General features: G+C 41.7%; 1 protein-coding gene across 5 annotated transcripts in view; it reads right to left on the bottom strand.

Moving 5' to 3' along the window:
* Positions 1-1070: 1070 nt before the first annotated feature.
* The window catches only part of sptbn2 (spectrin, beta, non-erythrocytic 2), a 48762-nt gene continuing 34183 nt past the window's right edge, over positions 1071-15649 (bottom strand). For 2 of the 5 annotated variants that reach the window (XM_063487918.1, XM_063487921.1), the window contains 28 exons: positions 15080-15233; positions 14573-14967; positions 14225-14488; positions 13931-14142; positions 13489-13626; positions 13162-13381; positions 12479-13015; positions 11997-12199; positions 11798-11888; positions 11554-11700; positions 11129-11392; positions 10704-10928; positions 10513-10602; positions 9821-10099; positions 9589-9719; positions 9280-9484; positions 8790-9164; positions 8449-8693; positions 8198-8336; positions 7972-8056; positions 7518-7714; positions 7236-7363; positions 7056-7131; positions 6441-6518; positions 5217-5395; positions 4907-5080; positions 4740-4782; positions 1071-4646 (listed from right to left, as the gene is read on the bottom strand). In XM_063487918.1, coding sequence (XP_063343988.1) covers positions 4434-4646; positions 4740-4782; positions 4907-5080; positions 5217-5395; positions 6441-6518; positions 7056-7131; positions 7236-7363; positions 7518-7714; positions 7972-8056; positions 8198-8336; positions 8449-8693; positions 8790-9164; positions 9280-9484; positions 9589-9719; positions 9821-10099; positions 10513-10602; positions 10704-10928; positions 11129-11392; positions 11554-11700; positions 11798-11888; positions 11997-12199; positions 12479-13015; positions 13162-13381; positions 13489-13626; positions 13931-14142; positions 14225-14488; positions 14573-14967; positions 15080-15233 — 5487 coding nt within the window. In that variant the 3' untranslated portion in view covers positions 1071-4433. The remainder of the gene's footprint in view (positions 4647-4739; positions 4783-4906; positions 5081-5216; positions 5396-6440; positions 6519-7055; positions 7132-7235; positions 7364-7517; positions 7715-7971; positions 8057-8197; positions 8337-8448; positions 8694-8789; positions 9165-9279; positions 9485-9588; positions 9720-9820; positions 10100-10512; positions 10603-10703; positions 10929-11128; positions 11393-11553; positions 11701-11797; positions 11889-11996; positions 12200-12478; positions 13016-13161; positions 13382-13488; positions 13627-13930; positions 14143-14224; positions 14489-14572; positions 14968-15079; positions 15234-15649) is intronic. The other 3 variants (XM_063487922.1, XM_063487923.1, XM_063487919.1) reach the window with 2 other exon arrangements.

Here is a 15649-nt window from a genome sequence, read left to right as displayed (position 1 = left end):
TATTCAAAGCAGTTATGTGGGGAGGCTGTGTGATAAAAGTGACGGTCAGTTTTCATATTTCATAGAAGCAAAAGGTCACAAAAGACCAGATAGCAATTGTGTTTTTGTTATAATTATACTGGTGAAATCACTTTAACATGCTCATGGCTCAGTACCAAATCTATATCAAATAATTTTGTCTACAGGAAACAAAGCCACACCTAGGGTGGCTGAGTGGTTAGCATCATCACCACACAGCAACAAGGTTCCTTATTTAAACCCTGGTCGGGGAATTTGCATGATCTTTCTGTGCCTACGTGGAGTTCCTCTGGGTACTCTGGCTTCCTCCCACAGTCCTACAGTCAGTTTAACGCATGATTCTAATGTGAATAACATACTTAAAGTGTAGCAGATGAAGTACTGTATGAATATATAATTTTTATTCCTTAAACTCAGCCTACAAGCACAATCTGTCTAAACAACCTGCAGTCATTGAAAAAGAAGGTTTTCACAGGACTCTGTGCATCTTCAGTGAAGCATTATATTTTCAGAAAGTTGGAAAAAAGGCTACAAAATATTTCTGAAGGCCTCTGTGTTCATCTATCCACATTAAAACTCATTTCCTACAAAAGAATGAAATTCAAGACTGTTACTCAAAGGTAACAGCAAAACAGCTGCAGACATGTGTACAACTTGATGTTCATGTGTCTACTGAAAGAAATAACACTGAATAAGACACTGCAATTCCCCAAAGCTTGTTATGAAGCAGTCTATGAAATCTAGAAATCAGTTAGATGAAACTGTTTTGTAGAAGGAATGGTACAAAGTTGACGAAAAGGAAAACTCAAAAGCAGCCGCACAACATGTCTGATGGAGGTTTTTGCTGCTAAAGCAAGATCTGTGAGTTGCTAAATAAAGACTTCATGCATGCAGAACTGTGAATGATAATCCTACATATTCAATAAAGACAAAAAAAAGGCATAAGTGAGTTTAGTCAGACTGTGTTGTGACAAAACAATCAAACATTCAACTCACAGCGCAAACAGAAAATGTCTTTTTTTTCTTGACATAAAAGATTCAACAGCATCACGTTCTTGATTAAACCATGTTTTATTATTCCTAATATTAGATGTAGATACACAAGTCAACAAACATTATCTTCAATTTGTAATGAAAATGCTCCACAGCACACTGACATCGTGTGGAAAGGTCTGATATCACAGACACATACCTGAAAATGGACAGCAGTTATAATTTTTGCAATAAGTTGCATTAGTAACAGTAGTAGTAATAGTAACAACAGTAGCAATAATGATAATAATAGCAATTAATAATAGTAGTGGTATTAACAGCTCTGAATTACAGAGGAAGGAACAGACATTCGTCAAAAGAAATGAAGGTAGGTGGACAGGCTTATCAAATGCTGCGAGACAGACCACTGGATGAAAAAATACAAGCTCCCACTAGACAGCAAAGATCCTGCCTTCTTCTAAAAAAGGAAGCTCAAATTGTCACCAGTCTGTTTTCAATCATGTGTAATACTTAACAAGTTGGTTTTCTGCTTCATTAAGTACTCCATCGTTACAAATACTCTTAGAATCAAAACGTAACTCTTTGACATCAATAACACATACTTCTCATGTTCTGGTCAAAGCTCACCAGTAGCACAATGTTATTTTAAAAGGATGCCATTTGCAACATCAAATCACAGCCAGCTAAGGACGTTTCCACAAGACTGGTTTGCCAGGGTCATTCTGCATTAAATATACAGGGCAGTATCAATGTGCGAGTGTGTGAAAGAGAGAGAGAGAGAGCTTGTGAACAGTATGTCAAGTATGAGAAATATTTTTGCTTCACATGACCAATTTGGCCAAACTGGTTTGAATCATTCACATTCAAATGAGCTGATAAGAAAATACACTGTGTGACCTTTGAACTTGGACCGCCTAATATCTGATGGAAACTGTTCAGAGCGGTTGTCGCTGGGACAGCTCATCCACTGGAGGGGGAAGGACTCCTTTATTCAAAACTGTGCACAATGTCTGCAAACTCCATTAGCTCGCTTATGTATGCAATGACTTTTTTTCACCTGGATCCCACATTGTAGTTCAGACTGAAACTAACTGGGAGCTCCACCATACACTCAGGAATGCAAACTCTCACAGTTAAAGAGACGAGGCAGGTTTGATAAATTTGGACCGCGTGCTGTTAACTGAACCCAGACTTGTTGCGGCATTCCTATGAACTGACCACTCTTTTATGGAACTGTATGCCCATCCAAGCAATAATCAGCTTTAATAAGCTACTTTCAATATCAGTGCAACACAAATAGTTACTTGCAGCTCGTTTGCTTTTATGGGACTCCATCAGAGGTTTGTTTGTTAAACCGTTGCTGAATCTTTGCTGTTATAAGCAGCTAATTCATGCTTAGTTATAAGTAACTGACTACACCAACCAATTAATATGAAGGCAGAATGTCAGGTTGTAGTGTCTACATTCACAATATACTATAAATGCCCTCTTCATTTGAAATGTATAATATGTGAGGAGACTAGCAAACCTAACACCTATCATTTGTTTACATAATCCATAGTAGGTCGCCATTAGATTTATTTTCACCGCCAACTGATTATTACTTGCTCTCCAATTATGAAGTCCAATGTATGTGTATATTAACACATGTAGATGGCATAGATTGGACACTTGGAAGTATAAATCTAGTTGAAATCATGCCACATATTCAAGAGTGCAAGGCTGATCAAAGAGAGTTGAGGGCATTCTTCTATTTCTGGGGTTGGTGCCAAATCAATCCACTGACATACATGAGGTCATTGCCACAGGTCACTTTTTAAACAAACTTTCGTATCTTTTTATAAAACTTCCTTGACAACTCAATTGTTTGGTGAGTAAAAAAAAAAAAAAAGTGGGTTTAGTGTATTTGTAGTGGGTTCAAGTAAGGCTCAGGCTCATATCTCTTTGTTGTAAAGCACACAAAGTGCATTCCTCAGTGCCTATCCAGTCTCACCTTCACGCACCTCACTTCACCCGTAAAGCCATCTGTCAACCCTCCTTTTGTCCTGCTCAGGTCCCTGTGCTTCAGTTTTTTATCTATACACACTGCCCCCGTGCCTTCACATCAGTAGGTGGAGAACGGAAATAGATATCAGATGACTAAAACAAATAATAAATTGTCTCGAAGATCATCGTTAGTGATGTCAGCTGAAGATATTTTCAAACCAAAAGAAAAGCATAGCTCTGGGAAATCATTCCAGTGATATTAATTTCTGTTTCTGCCCGGTTTACCGATTCTGAGTACCGAAAAGCAGCATCCATCTGGCCACGCTTGATCCGAAAAAACATAAACATGCAAAGTCCACAGCACCACAACTCACACAAACGCACCCACGCACACACACACACACACACATGCACACGCTAGAAAACTAATCTTCTCTGCTTTGTACAGAAAAAAGAAAGAAAGTTGAAAATCAAGCAGAAAAGATCACTCAAAAAGAAATAATCAAATACAGGCAAAATTAGAGATAAAAAAAATAGTAAAACCACTTATTAAATATATATATTATTTTTCCAAGGAAAATTGTGATCACTTACTGCACACTGCTAAAATTCAATGAGCTTTATTTTCCTGTCAGAACACCTCATAAACTGTCATTCCTAAAAAAAAAAGGAAAAAACAAAACAAAGAAAACAAAAAGATATAGTACATACAAGGGCAAGCTGACATTCTCCACAAAACCAAATTTGCTTCTCTCAACAACATAAATCAAGATTATCTACCATCAAATTAGTCTTTGTCAAGCCAGCAACTGAAAAAGATAAATAGTAATAATGATATCAATAATATTGAGATTAATAACATCAATACCAAGAACAGAAGAAGAGATGTAATGTGATCCTTCCTAATAGAGAGCAGTTAAAACTGGGCAAATTAAATCAAAATGCAGCAGAGTGGAAAACCATCATCTTTTTTTTTCTTTTTTTCTTTTTTTAGAGAAACAGTATCACAACAGGGTTAGCTAATCAAGACTCACTGAAGAGCAAATATTCCTACAGAGGAGGATCCGGTTTGCTAGACTGGAACTGTACCGGGACTGTCTCCCTGCTAATGACATCCACCCCCAGTTCTGACTCAGACTAATGATCTCTGTTGGTCAAAACAGGGTGAGGGCTCTGATTGTTGGGTGCAGTTAAAGTGAGATGTGGACTGGATGAGTAATAAAATAAGTGACACATAAAACCAGCAAAGACGGAGAGAATAAAAGAGAGAAAAAAAAAAACTTTTCTCAGCTACATGACGCAGCTGTTGACAGATTCCTCGGGGCTTGCACAGAGAGCAGTGTGTTTGTATGACCTGTTTGTACTTTCCTTTATATCTGCCTCAGTTTTTTGAAATTTTGACAAATTCAGTTCCCATCCATGATTTTACAAATGTTTTATTTCTTCTTGCCGAAGAAGCTGAACCTCTTCTCGCGATCCTTCTCTTTCCCATCCTTGTTGCGCATGGTAACGCCTCCAGCTTCACCCGAGCTGGGTGAGATGGGAGGCATCGTCATGGCACGGCTGAGGGGCCGTGGAGCTCCAGGCGAGTCTCCTGATCCTTTTGGAATGGAACTAAGGATGGACTGAATCCAGGAGCTCATCTCCGCCTTTCAACACACAAAAGAGGTTGGTTATGTTTTATATTCCCCTAAATGTGTTTTAATGATTTGAGCAATATAAACCTGTTATGTACATCTCACCTCGTCCTTTGCTTGGAACAGGTACTCTTTCCCATCCCCTAACCTGCAGTCACAGGGTTGAAAGGGTCAACACTTAGTCAGGGGTACATTTAACGTCTAGTACACCAATCGTACTATTTCACCGTGGCCTTTAACTTTCAGACACTTCATGCTGTCTGTCTTCTCACCTGAGCTTGAATACGTGTTTCCTTTTCTTATAGTCATGGGCTATTTCACACACAGCCTCTCCCAAGCTGATGGGAACTTCTCCGTGGTATGGAATGCCGTTGCTAGCACTCTTGCCGTCTTTATAGAAACCAAGACTTCCTTTTCGTAGGACACAATACACATTCTGCCAGGACCTGTGGGAACAAATGAACAGGATAAAAGTTAAACTGTTCTACATACAGATTGATACTGCTAACTAAAGCCACGTCAGCATTTGTCTGCATTTCTTTCTCTTTGCACGTGAACAAATCTTCTTATAGCAACGCTCACCTGCTAGCTGCCTTTTTGATGTGAGACTCCATCTCCTGTTTTCGACAGAGCATCCCCTCCATGGTCTCTGGCTCCGAGTCTGCCGCGCCTCTGCTCGGTAAAGTGGCAGACGGATCGACGCGAGACGATGCCAGTCCGCTGTCTCTGCCCGGTCCGTTCACCGACTCAGACTCTGAGCCCTGTGGTTAAACCCAGGACATGAATGGTGGTGAGGGGGGCAGAAAAAAAAACACAGCTGGATGGAAGTGGTGATTAGCAAAGCAGCCATTCACAGCCATACACGAAAAAGCTATGATGACGTCTGCTTTGACAGCACTGTATGATTACCTGAGATAACAGCATAGTGAGGATTCAGGAGGTCTACATAATCACACAGCATTCTGACATTGCACAGACAGATTATAGTCGCTCTTACTGGTAAAACACACAATTAAAATAACCAAGCATACAGGAAACAGGCATGCTACACTAAACTAGATTTTAAATTAATTTAAACTGCTCCAAAGAGACCTAAAATCCAACTTGTGAATACATTTAAATATTATTCTGATGCTAATCTCAGCTTCTTCAGTCAAATAAAAAATATAAATAAATAGTTCTACACTATTGCTCAATTACAGTTCACCTCTAAGACTGGAGATGTTGAGATCTTAGAGATACTGCAGCTTAAGTGTTGTGGCTTTAATTTATCTTATAAACCTTAAAAAACATCCACAGACAACAGGATTTCGCTTCTAGTACTGCGACTATAGTAGAAAACGGAAACTCAGGGCACCTTTTGTGTCACGTACTTTTCAACAAAGGATTCTCACGTAACTCCATCAAAAGACTGACACTCAAAGGCGACTCACACACATGGATAAAGACTAAAACAAACTACATATAAATTAGCTTTGAACAGCTACATTTATCACCACATTTACTTTGGGCTCCACATTTACAGTCACTCCTGTCCTGGTCAATATGAGCACATATAAATATATAACTGCATATTTGATCCATGAAAATAGTGTGTTCATGAATCTGCATCATGCCTTTAAACAGCGATGGGGCTCGTTAATGATAGCTGTAGCTCATGAATAAATAAAGCGATGGTTGCATCTGTGACAGAGAGCAATGGCTTCTCAGTAGAAGGAAAAAGGCACTGCAGTTGACCAGGAGCTGAGCGGAGGCTGTGACGGGGACGAGGGGTAGCTACAAAGCTGACCGTGACTTGGTACTCACACGCTCCTGCTGCTTTGGCTTACACACACGTTTAGGCTCTGATTTCTTTCCCACTGACAACGATAGCGATAATGACTGCTGACAAAAACGCAATAAGAAATTGTTAAGAAGTCTGGGGCAAAAAGATGAACGTCAGGATATGGCTTGCACTTCTAGAACTGCAGAAACACAAATAGTTCTCGTTCATTTAGTGATTCTTCTCTGTAGTATCAGTTGCAGAGGTTTGCAAAAGTGCTGCCCACAAGCAGCCAATCCATCACCTCTGACACATGAAGTCACCGGGTACTTGTTTTCATCTGCCACTGAAGAGAATCACTCATATAACATGTATGAATTTAAAGTGTAACACAGTTTTCTTTCCAGAACCTAACCCAATGAGTGGCTACATATAATAAACATATCTGTCAAGCAAAACACAACTGCTTGCTAATATAAAGCTTGGCATTACACTTCATAAGTTAGATCAAACTGTCTGATGGATATGAATTTTAATGACCTATCTAATAATGTGTGAGATGAAGGAAGACAACACGGTGGACTTCATGTTAAATTATGCTGGAAACTCTGTAAAATCAATGAAGCATTTGAAGCATACACACACGAAGCGTATCTTACTTGTGATGTGTCATTGTCGCTGTGTACTCCGTTCACTGACACGGACTGATTGAGAGTGGTCTGGTCCAGACTGGTTCTGTGTTACAGAGGGAAAAGAAAGCATGTTAATTTTTCTCTCGTAGTGTGTTTTTGCTTTACACGAACACTCTTGTGCTCTACCCAGTCTTCTCTTTTGCGTACCTGGCTGCAGAATCATGTGGTTGACTTTCTGTCTCAGACTGTGGCACTTCTTCTACTGGTGGAGGAGTAGGAGGTCGCCTTGCTCTCTCCTCTTCCTCCCGCCTCCTCTGATTTTCTTGCTCTTCAAGCTAAACAGTGGAAAACCATTAGCCATTTTTTAGTGTAATACCCAGGGAGTCAAGTTTCTGTTGTCTAAATTATAGAAGAAGCAGAATGTACTAATATCCTACACATCCTGCATTTACCAGTGTACTCCAGAACAAGCCAAATCTCTCTACTTACTGTAGTGAGCTTCTCCAGCTGCACGAAGCGCTCTTCCCAAGCCGTAGCAAGTTTCTCAAAGGCTTCATGGCGCTTAATTAGGCTCTCTACTTCATCCACATTTGAGCCCAACTCTGCTGCGCGCACCAGAGGTTCTTGCCCAGCCAACCACGACTCTGCCACATAAGCATCACGTCCGAACTGCAACACCTCCAGCACTGATATGAAGATGACCAAAGGCCACAATATAGAGAGAAAAACAATGAAAACACAAAGAGGATGAGAAAAAAAGAATTATAATTCAATGTACAATGCTGCAGTTGCATAAAGAGACCTTTAAACCGGAGGTACCGGTTTGCATGCTATCTACCATCTCTTGCGTGTAGCAACTTGCCTACAACACCATGCACTTTTGCCACGGCTCTGTTAGCCTAAATGCACCCGTGTGCAGTCCAAAAATGTGAAGCATGCATACCAATTTGTAAATGGTCCATCTTGTCTTGCCATTTTTTGTTGATCTTATCTCTTTTTTCCTGGAGTTGAGTCAGTTTTTCTCGGATCTGTAAATAGGTGAACAGGTTCTTAGAAGACTGAGCACTTTAAGTAGATATCAGCTCTTGAGTCAACATGTTTTTTTGTTTTTTGTAAACATGCACTGTTCTCTCTCAAGACAACCGTAAATGTGACCCACTGCAAAATACCTCATCAGATGCATAGTGGTTTTTGTTGATCAAAGTATTTCCCATCTCAATACAAGCAGTGAAGCTGTCTGTCCTAGCGTCAATCTCTGATCTGATGTCTTGATGATTGGCAATTACCAACCCTGCAGAAGATACATCCCTATAAAAAAAACCCCACAGGAGATAGGAGAGGCAGGTTATATATGAATAAACAAGTTATTGTTGAAGTTATTTTATAGTAAGTGGAAATTTAAGCAAAAAATGACATTTACCTTGGGCTGTCATGTGCATCAATCTGCAGGTTCACACCATCCATCCAGAGCATGAGGTCTCGCACCATGTTGAAGAAGCGGAATTTCTCCACAGTGTCCAGCAGGAGGAGCCTGCGAGCCTCGCCAGCCTCGAGCAGGCCCTCCCAGGCAGAAGTCACAGCATGTTCGCTTCTGTGAATGTCATCCGCTTTCTCACCAGCGTAGGCCTTCTGCAGGCGTGCAGCATCATCCTGCACTTGATTCACCTAGGAGTTCAAAGGAGCAGAGGGATATTTGGTCTCGTATTCACATATTAGTTTCGCCATCTAAAATGAGATCACCTTTAGCAAGCGATAACTGACCTGTCCACTGAGGGCCTGGATGTCATGTTCAAAAGCGGTGTGCTGTCTGTGCAGATGCTGGACAGTGTTGAGGTCACGGCCAAGTTCAGAAGGCAGTGCTTCCCTCTTCTCCTTAACACGTCCAAGCACCTCCATGGCATCTTGATGGAAGCGGTGCAGCTCATAAGATGCTGCCAACATTTGCGTGCGTGTGTCAATCAGCTCCAGCAGGTCAGCCCAGGCCTCGTTTAAACCGTCTTTCCATTCAGCAACACTGGCGTTCTCAGGATGACCCGACTCAATCAGATCATCTGCCAGCGCATTTACACCATCCACACGCTCTTGGCCGATAGTGCTGGTGTCACGAGCAAACTCCCGGAACTTGTCCCTCAGCATCTGTACAAAGAAAAAGAAAAAAACAGGGCAAAAGGGAGCAACATAATTAATTCGGCTAAATCTCTTTGAGCTTTCATGTCTCCAAAGTATGCTACTGAGAGGAAAAAAAACTCACTGTGACATGTTCATAGTCCTGTCCTAGTTCATGGGAGCCAGCAACCACCTCTCTCTCTGCAATCCACTGTTCCAGGTCATCCACCTCCCGCTTCAGCTGGGTCAGTCTCAGCCTCTCCTGAAGCCGTCCCCGACGCTCCTCAGCAAGGTCCTTCAGACCTGCGTACAGCTTGTCAACTTGGGCTTGTCGTAAGGTGATTCTTTCGCTGTTTAATTGAAAATGAGAAAGATGAGGTTATGGGTGTCCTGTTCTATTTATAGAAGGTGAAGTGCCGCATCTGAAAATGTTCACAACGTCTTGTGCTCTCACCTCTCTGGGTGTTCATTGTTGACCATGAGACGACTGCTGTTGGCCAGTTGGTGGATGGTTTGGGCGTAGTCTTCAAGTGCCTGCTCAAGGATCTGGTGCTTCTTGACCATCACTAGAGCATTTTGCTCATCCTGAGAGAAAAAGAGAAAATTATCAACTTTCTTCAAGCACAAGATGTAGGAAAAAAAAGCAATTAAAAAAAGCAATTCGATCTCACTTTACATGAGCTTACCTTGGCTTTTTCTTCTGACATCATGTGCAACTCTTGCTCTCCCATCCAGGCCTCTGCCTCCGCAGCATCGGCATAGAACTGCTGGGCACGATTAGCCTCTATTAGACGGGCATGACGCTTGTCGGTCTCGGCAATCAACTGGTCCCAAAGGCTCTGCAGTTCAACTAGGCGATCCTCCAGAACAGACTGGCGTTCACCATCTACCTGGGTCTGAGTCTTGCCTCGTCTGTGGATGTCATCGATGCGAGGCTGATGGCCTTGGATCTCCTTCTGCAAAGTCTGATTCACAACCAGAGACAATATTCAACTTTCTTAGTTGGCTAACATTTCCTACTCTTCAAAATCTCTCTAAACTCAGTCCAAGTGTCTGTTTAAAGTATTTAGATTCTTGCATGTCAAAGTTTGGAACCTGATTACCCAGATTGGAACTTGATTACCCATAAAATTACGTCTTATCTCTATGACAGTGGTTAGTGTGTTCAATAAAGACATAAAAATACATCTATCTTTGTACTGTAAATTTATTCAGGCTGTTCTCGACTGTGACTGTGACTTAGATGAAAATAAGAACACATTTTATGAGTAATCAATACCAAACCTTTGCCCTTTAAGCTACTTACAATGCAACACCTAAAAATAATACTGAAAATTTGTAACTTTTTCACGATATATTGAAAAAGCTGTAACTTTACCTGGTTCTTCTTGATTAGCAGCTGTACAGTGGGCAGGTCTTTTCCATGGTCTGTGGAGGTTGCTAGGGGCATCCTTTCTGTCACCCACAGCTGAGAGGCAAAGATTGATTATTAATTATCTTAATATCAGGATATATTTTGTCAGAAACTGTTTATTTTATTGATGGAATCACTAAGGTTATCCCACTCACAATTTCATCCTCCAGGTCTCTGTTGAACTGATGTGCTTCTTTGGAGGCGAGCAGCTGCTGTCTCCTGAGGTTGAGTGGGTCTTGGAGGCTGGCGAAGCTGTCGGTGACACGCCTTTGCTGACCATCTATCTCAGCCAGTCCGGCATCTTCCTGGGACAGAGCCAGAGCCTGAGACTTCAGGGCCTGCACCTCCTTCTCTCTGACCTCCATTTGATGCTCCAACATCTACACAGAGAGAGCACAAACATTAAAGAAACAAATGCATAACATTTAGCTTCACTAAGCAAACATGGCTACTTGCACCATATTAATTTAATTATATGTAATATTGAACATGTTTAAAAAGTGAGACTTTTTTCGCCCCTTTTAAAAATGTATTTGTAAGACAAATTTTGACAGTGCTTTTTCTGCACTATGTAGTGTACCTGGTGCTTCTTGAGGAGGATGTTCACGCTGGTCAGATCTTTTCCATAGTCATCACTTTGTAGCTGACCTTCAAGGTTTTTCAGCCAAACATCTAGAGCGGAGCAGCTCTGTGTGAAGAGCTCTGCTCTGTTAGCATCAAATAAGCACTGAGCCTTCGTGCGAGTTGTGCTCTCCAGCTCCTCCCACTGACGCTGCAGGTCCTCCAGGGTCTGCTGGACAACAGGTTTCAGCTCAGGCTTCTCAGCAACCAGTGCCTGACCCTCCTGTTAGAGATGAGACACAAAAACAAGCTTGAACATTATTAAATGTCCCATTTGGTCAAAGTCAGTGCCATTTTCCAGTTTTTCAAAAGGGAAGGTAAATAAAGGAATTAAATTATAATGACATGGATGTTATGATTATATATTGATTAAACTGGCCACACCTTATCAATTTTGTCTAGCCAGTCTTTGTTGGAGGCCAGCTCTGCCATGAATGCCTGGTGTTTCTGCCACTTGCTGTGAAGATTTCTGGCCTCATCATAAGACATGTCCTGAGCCGTCAGCATCTTCTCATTTATCCACAAGGTGAGCTATGAAAAAGACAACAGCATAATAGAAGTTTCAGTTTCAATGTAAATATCAAGATGCAATAGTTTGCATTAGTACTCAACTAAGCCATATTCTTACCTCTTGTCCATCTTGGAGGAAGTGCTGAAGTTCCCGGTTATCCTTAAGCTTGGTCAGCAGTTCATTTGCAGCCTCTTTATTCTTAAGATGTCTGGAGAAAATAAACGGGAAAAATGTTTAGCCTTCAAACATCTAATTAAAAATGTAAATAATAAAAAGTTATATAAATATCAGTTTTTCTTCCTTCTTTTACTCTAACCTTTCCTGGATTGAATCAACTTTTTCCTGGATCTTATCCGAGTTTGCATTAGAGTCATTAATGAGGCGTCTTCCAGCTTCCACCACACCAGTTATTTTCTCTTCACTGGCCTCTGTGGTGGTGAGGAAATCCTCATGCTTCTTAATGGCCTCCTCTGCTGCCTGAAGACTGGTGGGCATCTCTGTGTGGGACAGCACGTACTCCTACGCAGAGATGGACACAAAAGGAATGTTAAACATCGTCTCATATGCAGTTTTCATAGGCAATTATCGAATTCCAGTGATTTTTACTTTTTTTTTTTAGGCCTTTTTTCCAAGTTTATTTATTTATACAACAGAGTAAGAAATTTAAAAATGTGTGAACTGGTAAAGAAGAATTTTTCATAGAATATCAGATCCATTTTCTCTGAAACGTGCAGGTATTTGCTTTGCACCAATAAGGCAAAAAGTTGTTATTTCATTGTCGAAGAGTATTTTCCTAACCTGGCTGTTAAGGAATGCCTCTGCCTGCTTTGCATCTCTCAGGAAAGTCTGGAAGTCAAAGGCTTGGGCCAACAGGCTGTGCCGATTCTCCCACATGCGCCGCAACTCATGCCAGCCAGTGTCCAATGCCTGGAGCCTCTGGGCCAGAAACATGTGCTGGGCATCTGTCTGACCTTGGGTGACCTCCTCACCAACCGCACGCATCTTTTCATAGTCCTCCTTATAGTTATCCACCTCGTTCTTGATGCTCTCATGCTGGGCTAGCAAACTCTCAGCCTCAGGCAGAGAAGTGGGAATATCCTCTGAAGCCACGGCTGTCTGGGTGCGGGACAGCCAGGACTGGAAGTCATCCAAATCCCTAAGGAAACCCTGTAGCTTGCTAGCTTCCCCCAGTGACTCTTCCCGTCGCTTCATGGTGGCGTTCAATTCCTCCCACACCTCTTGAATCTCTGCCAAGCGTCCTTGGATCTCTCCTGCTTGATCTGGATGTTCCTTGGCCAACTTTTCTGCCTCATTTCTCAAGTCATCTAATTTTCCCTGAAAAGATAAAGAAAATATTTAAATTGCATATATTATAATAAAATACCTCATCACAAAACCCTAAATAATACTATATTCATTTTGCCTTGTTTCACTGGTGTTCTGGTCCCACCCTCCACCCATTACATTTACACCTCCCATACCTGGATAGCCTCAAGGTCCCTCTCCATGCCAGTGAGTTTGCGTTGTAGTGCCATCACTCCCGCCAAGTCATTGCCAAGACCCTGAGTAGATTCAATAACTTTGGTCTTTTCCTTCATCCAAGTCTGGATCTCATTACACTCGAGTTGGTAGTTCTGGATGTTGAGAGCCGACTCAAGATCTTGTTTCTTTTGTCCAGCCAGTTGCTGAAACTCCTTCCATCTAGAGACAACACAGGCCAGGCTTAAAATGCTACCTGCATGCCTTTTAAATAATACACATTCCTCAGCAGAAATAGGGTTACAATAATTCATAAATGTAGCTCTGACCTGTTGTTTAGTTGGTCTGTTGTCTGGTGGATTTGGTCTTTGTTACAGTTGTCTGAGCTCAGCAGCTGCTCTGCCACCTGGTTCACATCAGTGACACGGGTTCCTAGGTTGTTCATCTCAGGTTCCAGTGTCTCAAATCTATATCCATAAATGAAACACCATGATTAATTCACTCATTCTATCTATCATAGACATTTCTAGACATTATAGTAGATTTAAAAACACTGACTGTTTATTTTTAAGATTAGAGCTTAGATTAATATAATGTACAATTTTCATCTTTGCTTTATGCCATCAACATTGATTTCCGTGATTACATGTAATGTCATTTCACAACTACAAGCGTCAGTCTTAGTCTTTCAAACATGAAAAGATTTTGAAGAAAAATAATTAATCTGTCATTATCTTTGGCATTCTAACCTTCCCTCACCCACAGACTCACCTTTGCTGTACGACCTCCAAGTCCTCCAGCTTTGTAGGGATCTCCATGCCATGTAACCACTGTTCCTTTTCCTCCACCCAGAGCTGACAGGCACCAGCTTCACTGAACATGCGGTAGAGGGCCAGGGCACCTTCCAGAGCCTGGCGACGAGCTGCTGACAGGGTCTCCAGTTCTTCATAACGTTGTTCAATAGCAGGCAGACGACCATCCACCTACAGTCAGCAATAGACTGTAATTTAGTACTACAAACAGCATGCAATCATTGAAGAAGTATGGAAAAGAAAGCACACGTACTTCAGGGTAATGTACATAGGCCTGTGGCAGCGCTTGGACCTGCTCGTGCAGGGAGTCGATTAGCGGGTGGTGACTCTGGATCTCCTCTTCTATCTCCCTCTGCTTGCGAGCTAGAGTTTGGGTAGAGAACTCATCGTGGCCCACCTCCTGACTGGATACCTGTCTAAGTGTCTCCATGATCCATGCCTCCATGTCATTGGCATCCGTCTGAAACTGATGCAGGGCCACAGCTTCCTTAAGGCTCTGCTCTCTTTGCTTAGTTGTCTGAGAAGCATCAAAAATAAGAATATTATGAGTAAAAATGCAATATTTGAAGAAAGCACCTTAGAATTGATGATGAACATTTACCTCCTCCAGATGGGCCCACTGTGCACGGATGTCTTGAATCCTCTCAGTTACTTCCGAAGCTCCAAAGTGCCCTTCTTTAACCAGATCTTCTCCAGCAGCAATGCTGTTACTCAGGGGGCCATAGCGGGCTGCCATCTCATCCCTGAAAGCCTCATGTTTACTGAGTAGGTGAAGGGCAGAAGTAAGGTCACGGCCACAGTCTCCACTAGCCAGGATCTGTTCCTGCTCTCGGATCCAGGCTGCCTCCTCTCCGAGATCCCACAGGAACTGCCACAGACGCCGTGAGTCCTCTAGGCGCTCTCTGCGATTCACAGCAAGCTGACCAAGTTCTTCATAGGCTTGACCCAGCAGCTCAACCTTCTCACTAACTAGTCCAGGCTCACAAGGTTTATAGGCTTGCAATTAAAAAAAGCAGGAATACACAGAATTTAGACAGTGTGCACAAAGGATCAGACTAAAATGCATACTCTGTACACAAAATGTGCAAGGCCATTTTTTAAGATTTACCCTGCTCATGGGAAGTGAAGCGGTTCGCAGCTCCTTGCACTGCCTTGATCCTCTCTGCCTGAGCAGAAATATCAGCTTCTACCAGATTGTGCTTTTGCAGTAGGTCTAACACATCATGCAAATGTTTTCCGCTGTCCTGAGACTGCAGACGACCCTGAAAACAGAAAGCACAGTCCAGTAGAATATTTCCCATTTTTATCTTGTGAAAATCGACATTTAACTAAACATATATTCAATAAATAACAATTCTTTTTCAACTTGCCACAACATAAATGTCGTTTTTAAATAAAAAACGCTAATAAATCATTAGTGCTTGGTGACTTCTCACATATTGGGTTACAAAGTACTGAGGAAAGCTTACAGTCACCAAAGTTAGGCTGCAAGAGAATCCATACAAACACATCACTCAGAGCTATAGACAAGTCACATCCAAGTAGCTGAGATTTTATACTACCCCATTCTATTGGTTACTTATAATATCCTTATAGGGTCAGGTCAGCCCAAAATTATATCTATAAAGCCTTCAATGTCATTTATCCATTTAAATCTGCAAAACCTGTGAGTAAGTTC

The sequence above is a fragment of the Pelmatolapia mariae genome, linkage group LG10_11 (genome assembly GCF_036321145.2).
Source record: "Pelmatolapia mariae isolate MD_Pm_ZW linkage group LG10_11, Pm_UMD_F_2, whole genome shotgun sequence".
Lineage (NCBI taxonomy): Eukaryota > Metazoa > Chordata > Actinopteri > Cichliformes > Cichlidae > Pelmatolapia > Pelmatolapia mariae.
This window is presented reverse-complemented; position numbering and strand designations above follow the sequence as displayed.